Source organism: Rhincodon typus, chromosome 4 (assembly GCF_021869965.1).
Source record: "Rhincodon typus isolate 14 chromosome 4, sRhiTyp1.1, whole genome shotgun sequence".
Classification (NCBI taxonomy): domain Eukaryota; kingdom Metazoa; phylum Chordata; class Chondrichthyes; order Orectolobiformes; family Rhincodontidae; genus Rhincodon; species Rhincodon typus.
This window is the reverse complement of record NC_063335.1, coordinates 92,888,317-92,908,753: the sequence shown is the minus strand read 5'-3', so window position 1 is coordinate 92,908,753 and position 20,437 is coordinate 92,888,317. Positions and strand designations below refer to the sequence as shown.

The 20,437-nt window shown below is 41.5% G+C and overlaps 1 protein-coding gene across 1 annotated transcript in view; it reads right to left on the bottom strand.

Annotated features, from left to right (window-relative positions):
• Nucleotides 1–19,537, bottom strand: part of map3k22 (mitogen-activated protein kinase kinase kinase 22) — a 53,085-nt gene extending 33,548 nt beyond the window's left edge. Inside the window, exons 1-7 of the mRNA XM_048596172.1 lie at nt 19,514–19,537; nt 17,764–17,804; nt 16,844–16,943; nt 14,041–14,154; nt 12,131–12,242; nt 6,881–7,014; nt 4,978–5,051 (exon numbers count right to left, since the gene is read on the bottom strand). Of these exons, the coding sequence (XP_048452129.1) occupies nt 4,978–5,051; nt 6,881–7,014; nt 12,131–12,242; nt 14,041–14,154; nt 16,844–16,943; nt 17,764–17,804; nt 19,514–19,537 (599 nt within the window). The remainder of the gene's footprint in view (nt 1–4,977; nt 5,052–6,880; nt 7,015–12,130; nt 12,243–14,040; nt 14,155–16,843; nt 16,944–17,763; nt 17,805–19,513) is intronic.
• Nucleotides 19,538–20,437: the final 900 nt, after the last annotated feature.

Below are 20,437 nucleotides of genomic sequence, written 5' to 3'. Positions count from 1 at the left end.
ACACAGCAGGCCAAGCAGCATCAGAGGAGCAGGAAAGCTGATGTTTCTCATCTGGACCCTTCTTCAAAAAACCCTTTTTCTGAAGAAGGGTCCAGACCCGAAACATCAGCTTTCCTGCCCCTCTGATGCTGCTTGGCCTGCTGTGTTCATCCAGCTCTACACCTTGTTATCGCTGAAGTTACATACAAGTGGATTTGAAATGTACTGCAAAGGATTTGCTCAAAAGCCCATTTTTAATGTCATTATACACAATAATCAGCTAACCAGTTAATAATTTCAGACTCTTGCAGCATACAATTAGGAAGCAAGGAGTTTAAGAGAGAGAGAGAGAGAGAGAGAGAGAGAGAGAGAGAGAGAGAGAGATGTAGTAAAAAAGCCTATCCAGGGCTTCTCACTGTTTATTCCCATCGGCGATTTCTCACCAAAAGTTTGGACTTAGTTGCAATACTCCAGTCCACCTCCAATTGCAGTGGATTTGCCTCCTTTGTGAGGAAGGCCTTATGGCGATAACTGCCACTACCAATGGAATCAAAGCAAGTCTCGAATCGATGCCTCCTGGTGGGTGGAGTAAGCTTATAAATTGGTCCTAGATGCCCTTCAGTACAGTACCACTGAGCCAGAAGACCTGGGCTCAAATCCCATCTGTTCCAATCGTGGGTCATAACATATCTGAACAGGTTGAATAAAAATATCTAAAATTTGGTCCTCAACCCTAAGAATGTCTTTGTTTTCATCCAAAAACACTTCAAAGGTAAGAGGAGGAATAGGTAATACTTAGGACTAAATATTTGGAGGCCTGAATCCGGACTTCCCAACCCACACATAGCACCTACAATCTTTGACATCTGCGGGGAATTGCCTGGGGTGAGGTTCCGCATTAGAATTGTTAAGAGCAAATATAAACTTTGCAAAGCAACTCTGATAGGTACAGCACCCTTTTGGTTGTAGTACTGAAACATCTTTAGGGGAGGTGCGATACTGCTGCGGGAGACAAAGTGTCCTTTGGTATTGTTAAAAGATTACCTGAACGCACCCAAGAAGGATCTGGTAAAAAGAGGTGAGGTGAGAATGACATTAAAGCATTAAGGCACCAAGGCACCATTTGACTGAATGTAGCATCAAAGAGGTCTAGCAGAACTGGAGTCGGGGAAACTCTCCACTGGCTAGGGTCATACCTAGCATAAAGAAAAATGTAATTATTGGAGGTCAGTCATCTCAGCTCCAGCATCTCTCTGCAGGGATTCCTCTGGGTAGTGTCCTTGGCCCAACTGGTTCATCAATAATGTTCCTTTCATCATAAGATTAGAAGTCTTGAAAACAGATAGCATTACAGAAGAGGAGGTCTTAAAATGCATAAAGGTAGACTGAACATGTACATGGATAGGAAAGGTTTAGAGGGATATGAGCTAAATTCAGGTAAATAGGACCAGTTCAGTTTAGGAAACCTGATCGGCACAGATAAGTTAGACCAAAGTGTCTGTTTCTGTGCTGTGTGACTCTATGATTGTAAGTTGGGATGTTCACTGATCATTGTGCATCATTTGCAAGCAAGACCTGGACAACGTTCTAAGCTTTGTAACACTAGTGCCTCACCAGTGCCAGGCGATGAGCATTTCCAACAAGAAAGAATCTAACCTTGAAGCACAATGGACTTGGCACTACATTGTTGTTTCTTCAACATTGCTGGGTTAAAATCCTGGAATTCTCCTACACACCAAGGACTCCAACATTCAAGAAGGTATCTCAGCACTAACATCTCCAGGGCAATCATAGATGGCCAGGAATTGGTGGTTTTGGTACCAATGCCGACAAACAAACAAACAAACAAAATAAAAGTGTTGAAACATCTCAAGATGATGTGGAAGTTATGCTACAGCTGTACAGAGCTTTGGTTAGACCCTGAATAACTCCATTAAGTTACAGTCACCAATACACAGAAATGACACATTGTCATTGAAAGTGCGTGCAATGCTGTTTCATCACAGCTGTCCTGGAGTTACGCATCAAGTCAGAAGAACATCTGCTGGACTTTGCTTGAAGATAGCAGATTGAGTGGTGATCTTACATAAATAGTTAAGATGATTCAAAAAAAAACTTAATAGGATAGACAAAAAATCTCTTTCTTTTGAAGGAAGAATCCTAAATAAGGGGCCATTTCCATAAAATTAGAGGCAGGCCACTTTGGGTGATATTTGAAAGCATTTCCTCACGCAAAGAGTAGTAGAAATATGGAAATCCTTCACTAAAAAAACTTGTTCAAGCTATATTAAAGAGCAAAGTAAAGCTTACAGTCAAGGACATTAAAAGTTAGGAAACCAAGGTTAATGGAGTTAACGTACAGAACAGCCATGATCTAATCAAATGATGGAACACATTCAAGGGATTGACAATCCTATTTTCCAAAGAACAAAAGCTTGAGGATGGTAAAGAGCCTGAAAGTCTAATGTTTTTTATTCAGGTGCAGCAGAAAATTCAATTTCCTGGGTAATTCTGCTCGAGATAGAAACCACTGAAAGAGTCCATTAAAACTGGAGAATCAGAAGGTTCCACCTCAGTTAAACCAACAGTTATCCAGAAAAAGTTAAAGGATTAAAAACCTAGTATAGTTCCTGGATAGCTTCAAACTGACTCCCTGACAACTATGCCCAGAGCAGACTTTCCACCCCAACCCAACTTGACTTAGATGAACAGTCTTTAGAATATCCAGTTCACCAACAAATATAAGTAGCTAATGTGTAACAAAGAGTAATAGCCTGAATTTTCCAATTAGCCATATTATGGTTTCTGAAGCATGTATGGTAAGTGCACATAGGGACCCTGTGGAGTCCCACAGCTCAACCATTCCAGACCCGACATAACCCCCATTCCCGAGAACTGACACTCACCTGTGACTGAACCCAACACCCACCCCTATATGCCTGGGACCCAAAGTCATCTTGTAACCTAGGGCATCCTCCCTGGGTTTGGAAACAACACCTTTATCCTCACTCTGGACCCAAACTTCCTGTTCTGTGCTCTAGAGATCATGCCACTTCCTTAGCTGCTGGAACCAAACGAGCTGTTCCCACACTGCTGAAGACAATAAGGACTGCAGATGCTGGAAGCCAGAGTCTGTAGGTGTGAGGCTGGAAAAGCACAGCAGTTCAGACAGCATCTGAGGAGCAATAACGTCAACCCACCAACTTCTGAATCCAAAGCATCATCCTCTGACATCTCCACCACCTACAATCAGACCCCACCACCAAAAAGATATTTCCCTCCCCACCCCTGTCCACTTTCTACAGGGACTGTTCATTCCGTGACTCCCTTGTCAGCTCCACACTCCCCACCACACCCTCCACCACACCCAGCACCTTTCCCTGCAACCACAGGAGGTGCTACACTTGCCCTACACCTCCCCTCTCACCTCCGTCCAAGGCCCCAAACAATCCTTCCAAATCCGGCAGAGATTCCCCTGCACTTCATCCAACCTAAACTATTGCATCTGTTGCTCCCGATGTGGTCACCTCTGTATCGGGGAGACCAAACGTGGACTCGGGGACCGGTTCATGGAGAATCTGCGCTTTGCACACATCAACCAACCTGACCTTCCTGTTGCCATCCATTTTAATTCCCCCCTCCCTCTCTCCTAGTAACATGTCCATTCTTGGTCTCCTCCACTGTCAGCGAGGCCAAACATAAACTGGAGGAACAACACCTGATATTTTGCCTTGGAAGCTTACAGCCCAATGGCCTCAACATTGACTTACAAGCTCAAAATCCCTCCACCCCCCCAGCCTTATCCCATGTCCATCCCTCCCCCTCATGACCTGACCTAACCTGTCCATCTTCCTACTCACCTAACCACTCCACCCTTCCCACAGACCAATCACAATTATCCCCTACCTGCATCCACCTATCACCATCTCTCCTACCCTTCCCCAAGCCCCACGCCCCTCTCTCTATTTATGTCTGGGTTCTCTTCTCCCTCCCCAATCCTGAAGGGGAGTTTTGGCCTGAAACGTTGACTTTCCTGTCTGACCTACGGTGCTTTTCCAGCCTCACACCTATAGACCCCCACAATGATGGGCCTGACAATACCCACCCGGTCACCAGACCTGACTCCCTCTGCCATGCTGCCCCACTGCTGGACTTGGTCTACCCCACCACAGACCTGACACCATCCCTGCCCCCAGAATGACACTCAGCCCAAAGTACCCTAAACTCTTTTTCATTTACCTGGTCTCCTTCCCACCTTGCCTGGCACCCTACACCCAGCACCCTAACGCTACCCACATGGTACCCTGCCTACCTGGAACCCTTCTCACCTGGCACGCTACCCTCCCAGTACTAACCTCACTCCTACCTTATGTACTTACCAACTCACAGCAGACCCCCAAAGTCGGGGTTCTGTGATGCCGGATTTTTAAATTTCAGAACACAGCAACTGACTGCTTTGATATAAAAAAAGAGGGCATGGTTCGCCTTCCCCTGACAGTTCTACACGACGAGGGAGCTATCAGAATGGAAGTGCAGCTCTGCATTTTGAAAGGAGCCCTGATCAGAATCTCCTTTCAGAAACACACAGCCCTTCAATGTGTCAAAATGAAGCAGCAGAGTGACAACCTTCTTCTTGAGTTAGCCCCTCCTCAGAAAATACAGTCCAATGTTTCCACCCTCAGTAAGTTTAGATGAACACTGCTTTCAATCCACTTGAATATCAATCTTTTACAGGATTTAATTCAAAATTGAACAGGTAGACATAACCTCAACTTAATGTTCTATTCAAAGGACGACATTTACAATAGTACATTACTCCCTCAGTGCTGTACACTTGCATCAACTGAAATTACAAATTTGATTGGGTTCATGCAGTTGATGTGAACCAAGCTACACAAGAGAATAGAAAGCAAAGCTCATATCTCTTCTCTTAATGAAGGACTACCTTCATCATATATCAACACTGTTCAGTCATTTTTCATAACTGCAAGTATCTACCTGTCTATCGATCTGTCCAGCGACTGACAACTTCCAGACAGCGATGCCTCAGCACTGCTGAACGGATCCAAAACCTGTAGTTAAGAAGAACAGCAAGCTTTGAAAAAAAGTCAACTTCGTAAAATTTCAGTCAGAACTACAGATCCCAAAAAAAAAATGATTTCATACTATAACCACATACGGGAATACATGTAGAATCAAATTCAACAGAAAATGTTTGTACCTTTCAACTTTGGAAAAAGTCCAGTGAAACAAAAGGATGCAGCTGTGCAAATCTATACATTCCTTTCCAATACATTAAGACTAGTGCCAATGCAATAGGAACATTCTTACCTTGCATGAGTTATAGTTTCCCCAAGGTGACTCTGCAAACAGTGGAGCTATAGCAACAAAACCCAGCAAACAAATGGTCTTCACTTGTGAGTAAGTCACTACTTCTCGCGTCATGTCTCCTCAGAGGCGCAAGCTACACACAAGCTACAGAAGTCTTGTGGTGCTTTGGATAGTATCCCTGCTTCGGAGTCAAGAGTTCTGAATTTAAATTCTACCCCAGGACCTGACGGTCAAGGAAAGGTCATAACGCAGCCAAACAGGTAGACTATCCATCTGCAAATCTTTCGAACACATGCCAACGGCAGACAATAAGAATGGGAGAGATGAATGAATCATGTGTGATGGAGCCTTTATCAGCACAATCCATAGCTCCAGACATCACGCACATAAAAATGTATGAAGCCACTGCATCAGACCCCCTAAGTAATCTGAAAAAATAACACCACCACCACATACTAACTTGGGCACTCCTCCTCAGTACCACTGATGCAGACAGTGGTGTGCCCTCTGCTCTGCTTCCTGAAGTCAATAACCAGCTCCTTTGTTTTGCTGACGTGGATGGAGAGACATGATGGGTGGAGGGGCATAAGTGGCCTTAACTGGTAACTCAAGGGCCTCAGGATAGACACCATGGGCCTTCTAGCCAAGAATATAATTCTGGTAGACCTGGGAATGTGGTGGTATCTGGCTGTGCACCTCCCTGACTAATTAAGTGCTCTTTGCAAGCCAAGCCTGCCACTTCACAGGGGGTGCAACTCTGGATTTCAGTAACCCCCTTGCCATGATTTTCCATTCATCTCACTAAATGAAAAGAAACAATGGGGTAATTGCCTAAATTTCCAGCAGCAAATGCATGCAACTAGAAACCTAATTTATTAAAGCTTGGCACGACTTTGAGTGAACAAGTGTAACAGAAACTGTATTCAGATTAGATTAGAAATAATTTTGATAAACTGCTCACATTTCATCTGATATTTCCTGCATTACACCACAAACTATGCATCACCTTACATTTTAACGGGTGAATATTAATGTTAAGTATATCCTTTCCAAACCTGAAACAGTCTGCTGAAAATAAGATGAGGTACTGCATCAGCACTTCAAAATACCGTGAAACTGCAGGACAATTCATCTCCATGGAGCAGGAATAAAGTTGTTTTACTGTAGTATGTAATGTCAAATCAACAATTTATTAAACAATTTTTCCAATTGTGTTTAATGGAAACTAATATCATGAGAGATGTATTAAAATCAGAGGTGAGTTAATATCAGGTAATTGTTCTGATATTGCCTGTGTTATACCATCAGCCAATGCTGAAATTTTCCAAAATGATTTTCATCAAAATCCCTTCCTGAGAGCCTTACCCAAAGCATTAACTCATGTTTTTTTCTTAAAAATGCTTGCTGTTGTACTGTGTACCTCCAGCGTTTACTGCTTTAAGACAAGAAGATATAGGGCATAGAGGTTTTCCCCTATTGCACCAAGAAGTGTACTTTCACCAAGCATGATCAAGTATCTCCAGCATCTTTGTGTAGCATCAACTGATTCAGGAGATAGAATGACCCTTACACTTTGTTCCAAAGCCTCTGGGATGAATTCTCCCTCACTGTGGATGCTGGCATAGGATCCTTGCCGTACAAACTGCTGTTGCCCATCAGGAACACTGCCAGGTGGAGGCGAGCTACGTCCTGTATGCAGGGAACCTGTGGCAAGCAGAACAAGTTAGAATATAAAGGAGCTCACTTGATTTTAAGAAAAATCTTTGCAACAAACATAAAAAAAGTTTAATTTCAAGATCGCCTTCGCGACACAGACATTCCTTACATGGCTTATGTTAGAGATCTTAAGTTGGTCTGATGTGCACATTCACTAGAACAGCCCAAGTTAAACTGTTACCAATCGTCTCTCTAATGAAAGAACTGCTCTATAGTCTCCTGGGACTATGGTGACTTTACCTTACTTCAAGCAGGACTTAAAGGACTAAATTATGTGGAAAGGCATGGCTTATAGTCCATTAAGTATTAAAAAAAAAAAGGATGAACTATTTGAAGTGTTTAAACTAATAAAAAGATGCAATAGGATCGATAAGAAAATCTACTTTCTTTTAGCATGGAAGCCAAAACAAAGTTGCAAAATCTTAAATCAGGGCTGGCCAAATCAGCAATGAAATCACAAAGCTTTAAACAGAAAGGATATTGTCACTCTACCCCTAAAAGACTATGGATGTTGGGACAATTTAACTTTCAACAGCAAGATCAATAGATTTTCACCACTCACGGATATCAGAGTTTGGAATGTAGATGGCTGAATGGCACTGAGGTACAAGTAAGGCATGATCTAAATGAGCAAATTAAGTGTGGTGAGGACAGCAGGCCAGTCTGCTCATGCACTGAAGTGAAATTGATTTCTCTGTGGAGGGGGGTACAGGCTGAGATTAAGATCATGGATGCTGTCTATAGTATCCCTGACATAAGAATCATTTTTTTACCCTCAATTTATTTAAACTTTTATTTCACGGTGAGGATATTGCTGGCATTTATTGGCCATTTCTACTTGCCCTCGCTTTCCTTTAAGACCTATTCGAAAACCCATATTAAACCTATGCTACCCCTTTTTTGCTGGGAATCTGCTTTAACTGTTCAGTATTACTTTTCTAAGTGCCCGGAATTAATCAGTAATTTTAATAGACTTGTATTTTAAATATAAATTTTAAGCAAAATAATCCACATATAGAAACGTTTTTTCTCCTCTCTGAATGTACCACTTTCTTCTGAAGTGCTGCTATTAAAATGCTGTTGAAGTCTTGAGAATCATAAGAATTAATCTTCACTTATCAGTAACAAGCTTTTCTGCTTGATTCCAGCCTGATTGTTAAACAATTAAGAGAAATCTAGAAGCACATGACTTACTTCAGTCCTCCCCACCCAGATATCTAGGAAGTACAGGGAGGTGTACTCTATTGGAGATTCCATCTGATGAAACATTAAACAGATGTAACATTTGTCCTCTCAGGTGCAACTAAAAGATCTGCTGTCATTATTTTGAAGTATAGCAAGGGAATTACCCTAGTATCCTGGTTATAATATTTATCATTTGACAACCACCTTAAAAACAGAATACCTTGGGCATTTATCATATTGCTGGTTTTGGAACGTTGCTCCAGCTATACAAAAGCCTGGTTCGGCCACATCTGGAGTATTGTGTCCAGTTCTGGTCACCTCATGACAGGAAAGATGTGGAAGTGTTAGAAAAGGTGCACAGGAGATTTACCAGGATGTTGCCTGGAATGGAAGGAAGGTCTTACGAGGAAAGGTTGAGAGAGCTACGGCTTTTCTCTTTAGAACGACGAAGGATGAGAGGTGACTTGATAGAGGTGTACAAAATGATCAGAGGTATAGATACAGTAGACAGCCAGAGACTTTTTCCTAGGGTGGAGGTAGCTTTTACGAGGGGACATAGTTTTAAAGTGAAAGGAGGTAGATATCGGGGAGACGTCAGAAGTAGGTTCTTTACTCAGAGTGGTAGGGGCGTGGAATGCATTGCCGGAGAGGGTAGTGGAGTCGGCCTCGTTAGGGGCATTTAAGCTGCTATTAGATAGACATATGGATGATAGTATAAGGTAGCGATGGAGGTTAGTTAGACCTTAGGTTTCGGGTAAAAGTTCAGCACAACATCGTGGGCCGAAGGACCCATACTGTGCTGTAATGTTCTATGTTCTATATAAATTGGATACAGTATTTCCTACACTGCAACAGTGACTACACTTCAAAAGCATTCTGAGGCTTTGAAATAGCCTAATGCTGTGAAAAGGTTTTAAACATGTTCAAGTCATTCTTTTCTTTCAAAGCAGACTATTCTACTGCTCAGAAACAGCATATAATATTCAGAAATGTTTATTTGAAGTGGTTTTTTGGTCCAAAAATTGAACTATTAAAGTGATCTTTTGCTAAGAGTAAACCATGCACCCAGCAGTCATAAAAGTCAACGGCATTTCAATGTCAAGCTTGCTATCAGACTGACAGGAGTACACAGATCTCTGTGGGAACTGGTGGAGGAAGTTAGCCTCAGCTGTTAATGTTGCAGGAAGCACATGATTAACAATAATGAACTTGAGTTAGTCTTCTGATAGCACAAATGAGTCTTTGGCTTCAGACTCATTTGGAGGTTAAATCTGTTCATTTCAAATCAGATCTAGCACAATTTAATCTCCAAACAACAACAATAAATTTCACATCTCTAGCAGTGACTTTGTCAGTAAATATACGGGGTCCCAACTGTACTTGTTCTGGCAAGTGATTCTAGAGGAATCACTTGAAACTTTACATGAGATCACCTACACAAAATCTTTAACAGTCTTACTTGATGCCTCAGGCTCCCTCCCACACAAGGCCACTGTTACAAAAATGTTAGAGCTAAAGCTCAAGACTTGTCATAATGGGCATTCCTGCTTCCTCAGCTTTAGTGAGGTTCACCAAGTTTGAAGACCAAGTGACTTGAAGTGCACCAGCTTTCAGGAAAATGCAAGTGGGCCCCATCAGGAGAGATAGATGGAGGGTCAAGCTGAGGCAGCTCTGCACCCCCTCCAAAGATAGATGAGAATACTTTTTTTTTTAAAAATTGTGCCCCTATCTACCATAGGCAGCATTTCTGCGGTCTTTCTCAGCTGGAGGGGTGGGAATGAGGGGACAGGGAGGTCAGTATTCTCAAAGCACCCATGTACCACCAAAAGCCAGTTTCCACAAAGTGCCCCTAATGAACTCCTATTAACTTCAACACAGTCAGTTCTCAAGTTCCACAGTCGCTATGATCCTACTCCTGCAAATTCTGAGCCACAGTGAACTTGGGGAAATCAACAGCACAGTCTCACTGTTTACCCTTTGCTAGGTTAGCTGATATTAGCCAGCCCAAGAGTTGAGGGGAGGAAAACCAAGGGGCACAAAGTACTACAATCTACTTCAGATTCTAGGCTACAAAGGGGCAGCGATGGCCTGGTGGTATTATCACTGGAGTGTTAATCCAGAGACTCAGGTAAAGTTCTGGGCACCCCGGATTCAAATCCTGCCGTGGCAGATGGTGGAATTTGAATTCATTAAAATTCTAGGATTAAGAGTCTAATGATGACCATGAATCCATTGTCAATTGTTGGGGAAAACCTATCTGGTTCACTAATGTCCCTTAGGGAAGAAAACTGCCATCCTTACCTGGTCTCACCTACAGGTGACACCAGACCCATAGCAATGTGGTCAACTCTGAACTGCCCTCTGGGCATTTAGGGATGGGCAATAAATGCATGTCTAGTCAACAATGCCCTCATTCCATGAATGAACAAAAAGAAAAATATACATAGTAATTTTTCTTCCGCTTGATATCAGAGAAATCTTGCTGAAGCATATGGATGGCAGTGAACATCACTTGAGGGCCGGGTCGAATGTGTGTATTGTATTCTACCAACATGAATATTTTGGTTTCAATATGAAGACTGGACATTTGGCTAGGGTACCAGAGCACAGTCAAATTCCAGAGGTTTTCAATAACAGCAAAAACTGCAAAAGTCTGCATTCTTCGAGTCCCTTTAAGGTCATAAATGTCTAAAGTACTTTACAAATTGGGAGTGGGCACCACATCGCTGCAAGATTAGAGGATGTCACAGGACGTCTGGTTGAGTAGGTTAATTTCAAGCAGATTTTTGAAAGTGGCAAGAGGTGTGATGTGGAAGTGAGTTTCAGAGTACAGTCTTGACAACCAATGGGAGAGGTACACTGAGGCAGAAAAATGCGCAAAATACCAAAACCACGGGTTCAGAGTTTGACAAGATTAAGAAATCGTGTGCAGTAAAGCCATAAAGTGAGTTAAAATAATGGCATTCAGGGTGAAGGTGTTAAAAATGCATTGGCAAGGTCAGGATTTCTGGGATACATGAAAAATACTAGTAGTTAGGAAGCAGGCATCAACATTTTGGATGAGAATGAAAAATACAATTACATTCATGAAAAATGGACTGAAAAATGCAGCTATGCCCAACTCAGTGTACAGTGCTGTGCAACACTGAACATGGATTTGAATCTCTTATTTTTGAAATGCAAGTTTCTGTCATTTCAACTGCGTAAGGAAAAGGGAGGAAAAACCATAACTGAGAAACCACTATAATGGCAACAACTTCCATCTACACGACACCCCTCTCTCAAGATCTTTCCTCATTTCAATATGATGGATGATAGTTTCAGGGTGGATTTTGTAAATATGCCTAGGAGAAAGTTGAGTACGTGCACTCAAGTTAAAGTGAAAAATTGGGCAAAGGCAGGTCAATAGAAATCAAGCCCTTGAAAGCTTTGATTCCTTGTTGCAGTGAGGTTCCATGCAGGTTGAATCCACTCCTATACATGGCTGTTATTGATCTGGAAGTAGACTAATTCAAATTTGGAAGTGAGGGGCAAGTCAAGCTCATGCCAATCTTGTCTATGCAGGAACCATTACAACTGAGAATCTCACTTGATTTTCTAGCGCTTGATCTAAGACTACTATGATGTCTTGTATCAGCTTCTACCACTGTTCCTCTGACTGAGATCAGCTAATCTAGAACAGATTACATGCCATATCAAAAAACTGATGATGCTGGAGATCTGAAACAAATATTGAAAGTGCTGTAGAAACTTGGAGGGTTTAGCAGCATTTATGAAGAGACTAACAGTTAGTATTTCAAGTCCACATTGGACTATGTATCTCTCTCCACAGAAGATGCCAGACCTGCAGAGTTTCTCCAGCTTTTTCTGTTTTGCTTCTGAGAGTATTTACACAAGAATATTGTACCAACTGCCTCACCTGTTGAGAGCTTCCGATGACGCTCATTCCCCTTATACAATGATCCCAACAAGTCTCCCATAGATTTTGCCATTCTAATTTCAGGCAACTTCTCCGTGGTTTTACAGTTCATCTGTTAGAATTGCACAGAAATAAAAATAAATACTACATTGTCTCTGGTTTATCAACTTCGCTGCTGAAACAAAGTGCCGATGACAGAAATTGGAGCAAACAGAAAATGCTGAGTAAGCCAATCAACATCTGAAAGACAGTTAATTAGCATTCTGGGTGAAGTCCCTTGCAATCTAATGAAGGGTCTACTTCTGATCTACTTTGTCCTTCAGATGATGACAGAGCCTCTGCCTACTTTGAGCTATTCTGTTCTGGTTTTTGAGTGCACAGACTTGATGCCATCTTTCATTTCTGTTCTATAACTCCACATTTGCAGATTTCAGCAGCAATAGACAGTTGTGTATTTGTGCTCAGGGAAACAGAGTTTGCAACAATGTGGACCAATGTGGACTTGTCTTTTTGCTAGCTTTTTTAGCAAAAGCATACTTGTGTGACTAGTCGTAACCTAAATAAGATTATTGAACCTGAAGGATACAGTTGGGAATAGTAACCAAGTAGAAATACTTTGCCTGATAGTGAAACGAAGATGGATTATCCAGAAGAATACATTAGTGAAGAAGTCTAGAAGTTGGTGGAGTGGGCAGGTAGGTGGCAGATGAAGTTCAAAGCAGAGAATGTGAGGAGGTGCACTTTGTTTACAAGAACATGGACAGACAATATAACATAAGGGTACAATTTTTAACAGTTGAAGGCGCGGAGGGAACTAGATGTATATGTATATCATTGAAGTGGGGAGGACACGTGGAGAGGCTAGATTATAAAATATGCAATATCTTAGACTTTAATAAAATGGGTCTAGAGTACAAGAGTAAGGAAATGGTGCTGATCTTTTACAAGGTGCTTGTTAGACCTCAACTGCATTATTGTGCCCAGTTCTGGATGCCAGACTATAGAACGTGAAAATGTTGGAGACAGTATTTAACTAATTTATTGGAGTTCGGCCTCTCCATCATCAACAAGGAACAAGTCAGAAGTGTGATGGAATACTCCCGATTTGCCTGGATGGGTGCAGCTCCAACAACAATTGAGAAGCTTGACACCATCCAGGACAAAGCAGCCCGCTTGATTGGCACAACATCTACAAGCATCCATTCCCTCCAACACTAACACTCAGTAGCAGCAGTGTGTACTGCAGAAATTTGCCCACGATCCTAAGACAGCAACTTCCAAACCCAAGAATGCTGCTATCTAGAAAGAAAAGGGCAGCCGATGCATGGGAACATCACATTCTGCAAATTTCCATCCAAGCCACTAACCATGCTGAGTTGCAAGTATATCAGCGTTCCTTCACTGTTACTCGGTCAAAATCCTGGAATCCCTCCCTAATGGCATTGGGGCCTACCTACAGCACATGGACTATAGCAGTTCAAGAAGATAGCTTCTGAAGGGCAGCTAAAGAAGGGCAATAAATGCTGACCAGCCAGTGACACCGATCTCCAACAATAGAGTTTAAAAAAAGTAACTTGTGCTGTAGATAAAGGGGAACCTGTGAATGTATTATTTTAAGGTTTCTGAAGGCATTTGATAAGATGCTACATCAAAGGTTATTGTGGGAAATAGAAGTTCATTGGATACGGATAACATATTGACTCGGATAGAAAATTGGTTGGCTAACAGGAAGCAAAAAGCAGGAATAAATGGATTTTTTTTAGGCTTGCAGTGTGTATATCCCAATGATTTCAGTTCACCTGCTTGATTCACATGAACAATAGTATTAGGTTTGATCAGCCACACATATCTAATAGCTTTGCCTCAAGAAAAATATAGTTAAAAGGTGTTTATTAGACAAGTTAACTCACATGGCTGTTCTTTCGAGGCATAACCAAAATCCTCAGGCTTTTCTTACTAGAATTGAGGTCCAAGTGCTCAACTGCTTTGTCCAATTCATTTTGGCATCGTAGTGGAGTGCGAAGCTGAATGGTAATTTATAAACACAAAGTTCATAGATTAGTAGGAGATTAGTACATAACTAGAAATTATTCAGGCTTGACTTTTCCAGCATTCTTCCTTCTAAATCATTTTAAACAAACCCAAACTCAGCAAACATTTCATTGCCTGAATCCTGAGCATTCCTAACAAAAAAGACCAAGCTTTTTGTCATGTACTCATCAGGACTGACACAGAAGTAAACAAACCTAAAAAGGGATCCTCCTGTGTACAAAGTCCCTTTTTTTCCCTCAACCATCTCATTATTCCTACAACTGGCTTACTCCTCCCCAGTGTATCGCCTTAAAATCTTCATTTTTAATCTGGTGAGGTGATGGCCAAGAGGTATTATCATTAACCTAATATCCTGAAGCCTGGAATGATGTTCCAGGATCCTGGGTTTGAATTTGCCATGGCAGATGGTGGAATCGAAATTCAATAAAAAAAAAAAACCTGAAACCTAATGACGATCATGAAAACATTGTTGGGAAAAACAAAGCTGGTTCACTAACATCCTATTGGGAAGGAAATCTACCATTTTTAACCAGGCCTGGCCTATATGTGACTTCAAATCCACAGCAATGGGGTTGACTCTTAACTGCCCTCTGGGCAATTAGGGATGGCCAATAAATACTAACATGGTCAGCAATGCCCATATTCCATTAATGAATTTTTGAAAAATGCAAACTATTCACTTAATTTCCCCAATCCTTACCATTGATAACATCTTCACTCATTCACTCAGCCTGCTCTTTGTTTCACCATCTGAAGCACAGTTCTCAATTATCGCATACTTGCATTCTGCAATGTCCTACTTGAGCTCCTCCATCGTATTAATGCTCAGTTCACCATCAAACACTGTTCAAAACCAAGTTCTTCAACCACCTTCTCAGTTATCTCCTATCATTTTGTTGCAAAGTCCTTCCTTCTTTAAAAAGAACTTCATTTAATTACGAACTCTGGTAACATTCAAAATGAAAGTTGGCACTAACAGATCATCAGGCTTGAATTTTTGTAATGATGGTGAGCCTCTCAGTTGTTAATGACAATGGCGAGCCTCTCAGTTGTTAATGACAATGGCAGCGGAGGCCTGAACCTGAATGTTCTACTACTGAAGGCAAAACTTACCATTTTGTGAAGGGGCTGGGTGGAGTAATAGGGGTGGATTCTAATTTCCATATCAACGGTTCACGGAGGCAACTAAACATGTTTAAGTGCAGTTCCTTCAAGATAATCTGATTTTCACTCATAAGATGTTCAAAAGACAACTTGTATACTTTAGACCTTATAGGAAGAGGTCTAACACTGCCTAAAAACAAACCCTGAGTTCTTTGGAGAGTTACCCTTTTGGAAAGGTAAGATACTACTATAAGTACCTTTGGGGGAGATGGAATACCCTTTGAGAAAGGAAGCTCATTTGGATTGTTAAAATTAGAAATGAATATGTGTAAAATTTGCATAAACTTATTGGAACTACCAAGCCTATGGGAACAGTCAAAAGAGCTGTCAACAAAGCTGTCAAAAGGAATTATTCGCAAGAGCAGTTAAGCTATACAGACACTTAAAACATTTGCCCTTTAATTATTTGGAAAACACTGTCTGCAGTGTTAAAAGTATCAGTGCTTGCTATTTCACTCTGTCTTTTGATATAGGCTTGAGGGTTATCATTATGGGATTAGTACTGATTACAAACCTTCATTATCATAAAGCCTATCAGTTTACAGTTTGATTGACAGCCCCAAGTTTTGAAAGTGGGACTATAAATTTTTATACATGTTTTTATAAGTGATTTTATAACTATCTGAAGGAATTTAAATGTACTGAATGGATTATCAACAGGAATGTGGACTTTCCTTTTCCCTTTTTCAATTGCTTTGACAAAGTGCCAATGCATCAAGGTAAGCCTTCTCCCTAGCCTGTCTCCATATCCAGCAGCCTCAGCAGTTTCTCAGAGGTCACCTATCATAACACCTAGAGTACATAGACTCACCAGAACAAAAATCCAGAGCACTTTCTCCTGGTTGCAGAGCTGCAAGTCCTCTCCTGACACAGGAATAGAAATCCAAGGGATACAAATGCCAACTGACATCAAATGTTATTCTCAACACCAAATTATCTAATCATTAGTTTTCAAACTCTCACTCTGGGGCCATCACAAAACTCGGCCTTTCACACCTTCATCATCATGGCAAATCTGAAAGACCCTTAAACAGATCTGCTCCTCCAATCAAAATCCTGAAGTCACACAATCACACAGCACCAATGGTGGCACACCCTACCTGAGCTGTCTGCCCTTGTCCTCCACATTTTTCACTCCTCCACTTTTATTTCTCCGTTATTCAGGCTTCTCACGCCCTTATTTTGCATTTCTTTTTCTCCCTTAATTCTGCCAGCCTGTTCTTTTTTTCCCTGCCATTCCTATAACACCAGAACTAGCGTACAGGGAAATTGCACAGCCACATGGGAAATACAAGACAGCAAACAGGACTCTCAATCAGCCAGTGAGTCGAGACTTCGAGGGCCAAACAATGAAGTAAATATTTACAAACTGGCTGTTTCTAATGTTGGTTCGGATATTCCTGACCATCCAATGGTTGCACAGTGACTACCCCTACACTGTACATATTTTGCAAAAAACGCTAATAACTAACAAATTAATGATGTAGAAAAATATACCTCGTTATTAATAAAGTGTAGCTCCATTTGCTGTCCAAAGGCATCGCTGACCTTGTGTAGCATGTCTTTCAATTTCACTGGTCTAGAAAACTGCATGATCCTTTAAAAAATAAATCCTCAGATTACTTAGGTATTTGCAAATCCATCTAATCCCTTAATGATGAAGCAAGGACCTCACAGCACCTTAAGAAAATGTAACATTGCTTTTACATCCATCAATGTTCTCTTCCATCTTTTACTGGTATCTCAAATTGTAGCCCACACTTTCGGTCTTGGTCAAGTGGTCATCCTAATGTGAACTAATACACTGAGTGTTTGCAGACTTTGTGAAGATCTTGTCTTGTGTAGGAATTTTCCAATTCTGAATTCCAATCATTCTCACCAGACTATATACATTCCACAGTCAGAACATAATTGCAGAATTTGTGCAGATTGCTACAGTGCCTAAAGGAGGGGAAGTAGGTGAGGAAATCACCATCATTTCCAATCCTGTCTTCGTTAATAACCAGCCCAAGTATATCCTTACCAGTATGGAGCTACTTTTGGTGATAAGTCTGGTTAATTTGCATGTACATCTTCTCCCTACCTCCATTAGCTTCCCCCACACACTAACTTTGGCCCAGAATAGGGATACAGAGGTGAATAACAGATCTCCCACTGTGATTCCAGTTGAGGTCAACCAATTCAACTTTGTGCACCTACAAGACTCAATGAGTATCACACCGAGCAATGTATGCATTGGCAGTAGTGGAAACATTCTTCTCAAATTCATTTCTTGCATAAGTTAGCTATTTAATTTACATCTACAAGTTTCCATTTAAAATGCCAAACCAATAAATACATGCCTACTTGGATCTGGTCAAAGACATAGAAAATGAAACAAAAGACATTTTGTTAAATAAACTGGAAATATAACTTGCCTTTTTTCTCCTTCATGCTCAAACTTGATCCTTACCTCATTCTACAAAGATAGAAAAATGACTATCAGAACGAAACAGTACAAACAAAATGCCTTTATCAAGGTTGTAAATGTATTGGGGGACATTGGATTTAACAGCTGAACATTTGGAAAACAACAGCAGGAAGAGAAAGAGTCTGCGTGGATTTATAAGAGGGAAATCATGCTTGACCAATCAACTGGAATTCTTAGAGAGTGAGTGTAACTTGTAGAATTGATGAGGGGAAGCCAGTGGATGTAATTTACTTGGAAGTCTTTTAAAATTTTCAGGAGGCCCTTGACAAAGTCCCACAAGAGATTAGTGTGTAAAATCAAAACACATGGGACTGGGATAGTGTATTGAAATGGATCGAAAAAGTATATAAAAAGTAGCCCTATATGGGTCATTTTTTGAATGACAGGCAATGACTATTTGAGTACCAAAGGGATCAGTACTAGGGAGGACTCCAGCTATTCACAATATATATTAATGATTTAGATGAAAGAGTTAAATGTAATATCCCAAAGTTTGCAGATGACAAAGATGCATGGGAGGATGAGCTGTGAGGAGGATACAGAGATATTTCAGTGTGATTTGGACAAGATGAGTGAGTGAGCAAATGCACGGAAGCTGCAGTATAATTTAGATGAATGTGAGGTTATCCAATTTGGGAGCAAAAACAGAAAGGCGTATCATTATCTGAATTAATGTAAATTCAGAGTGGGGAATGTGCAACAAGACCAGAGTGTCCTTGTGTACCAGTCATTGAAGGTAAACATGCAGGTGCAGCACACGATAAAGAAGGCAAACTGTATGCTGGCCTTCATAGCAAGACAAATGAAATACAGGAGCAGGGATGTCTTGCTGTTATTATCAGGTCATTGGTGAGATCATACATTGAACGTTGTATGCAGTTTTGGTCACCCTATCTGAGAGGGGATGTTCTTGGTATAGAGGGAGTGCAGTAAAGGTTGACCAGACTGATTCCCGGGATGGCAAGACCTGAGGACAGTTCATTTGAGTAGAATTATATTTGCTGGAGTTCAGAAGAATGAGGGGGCAATCTCACAGAAACTTATAAAATTCTAAAAGGACTAGACAAGTTGCAGGAAGGTTGTTCCTGATGATTGGGAAGTCCAGAACCAAGGTCACAGTCTGAGGATATGAGGTAAACCACTGAGGACTGATGGGGAGAAATTTCTTCACCCCAAGAGTGATCAGCCGTCGGAGTTCACTACCACAGAAAGCAGATGAGGCTTAAAACGGTGAAAACTTCAAACAGGAGTTGGATATTGCATTTGAGCAAAAGGGATCAAAGGAAATGGGGAAGAAGCAGGACCAGGCTACTGAGTTGGATGATCAGCAATAAACATGTTGAACGGCAGAGCAGGTGGAAAGGCCAAATGGCCTACCCCTGCTCCTATTTTCCATGTTGACAACATAGCAATAACAACTAGTACAACACTCAGAGGATTGTAGAGCTGGAGTACAGGGTAGAAGCTGGAGTGATGTTTTAAAAGCTCATGCTTAAATTTAAGCAAGGAACTGAGAGTAACAATGCAACAGTTAAGTATGGAAGTAACAAAGCATTCATTAGGGTTTCAACAGCAGAGGAGATGAGATAGGAGCAGAGATAGCCATTATGAAAGATGTGGAATCAAGTTTCTTGATGGGAGGCCAACAAGTTTCCACCTATCATCATTCTCCTTTGCCTGGTTCAATATGTTCTCACATTGAAAAACTCCTTCTTTAACATCACTCACTTCTTTGAAAATGTGTTGCTTTGGGTCTCGCGAGTCCTGGTTATGCCCACTTTTTTGTAGGATATGTGGCACATTCCTTATTCCAATCCCATATTGGGCAGCTCCATCACCTCTTTGTCTGGTACACTCTGCTCTGATTTCATCTACTTTGCTTCCAATTTCTAACTTTCCCTTAGCTGCCCACAGTCCACTTCTGACACTTCCCTTCTCTTCCTCAATGTATCTGTTTCCACTTCAAGGAATTGTCTATCAACTAATATTCATGACGGGTTCACTGCTATCCACAGTTACTTCAACTATACTTCCTCACATCCTACTTCCTGTAAGCACTCCATTCTATTTTTCCAGTTTCTCCATCGTACCTATTCTGGTGTGAATGTCCAAACCAGCGATTTTGCATGATCCTCAACTGTACCTGACAACTCTCCAGAAAACCGACCAGAATATTTCTTGCTTTCACTCCCCTTCATTTCATGAGCCTGTTAGCCTATGATAGGGTTTCTCTTGCTGATGCCTTCTACCCACCTGTCTCTGTAACTGCCTGCAGCACTAAAACCCTTTAAGAACTCTGTGTTCCTCCACATCTGATCTCTTATGCACCCCAAACTCCTTCACCCCATGAGCCGAGATAACAAGGTGTAGAGCTGGATGAACACAGCAGGCCAAGCAGCATCAGAGTCGCAGGAAGGCTGACATTTCGGGCCTAGTCTCTTCTTCAGAAATGGGGGAGGGGAAGGGGGTTCTGAAATAAATAGGGAGAGAGGGGGAGGTGGATAGAAGATGGATACAGGAGAAGATAGGTGGAGAGCAGACAGACAGGTCAAAGAGGCAGGAATGGAGCCAGTAAAGGTGAGTGTAGGTGCGGAGTTAGGGAGGGGATAGGTCAGTCCAGG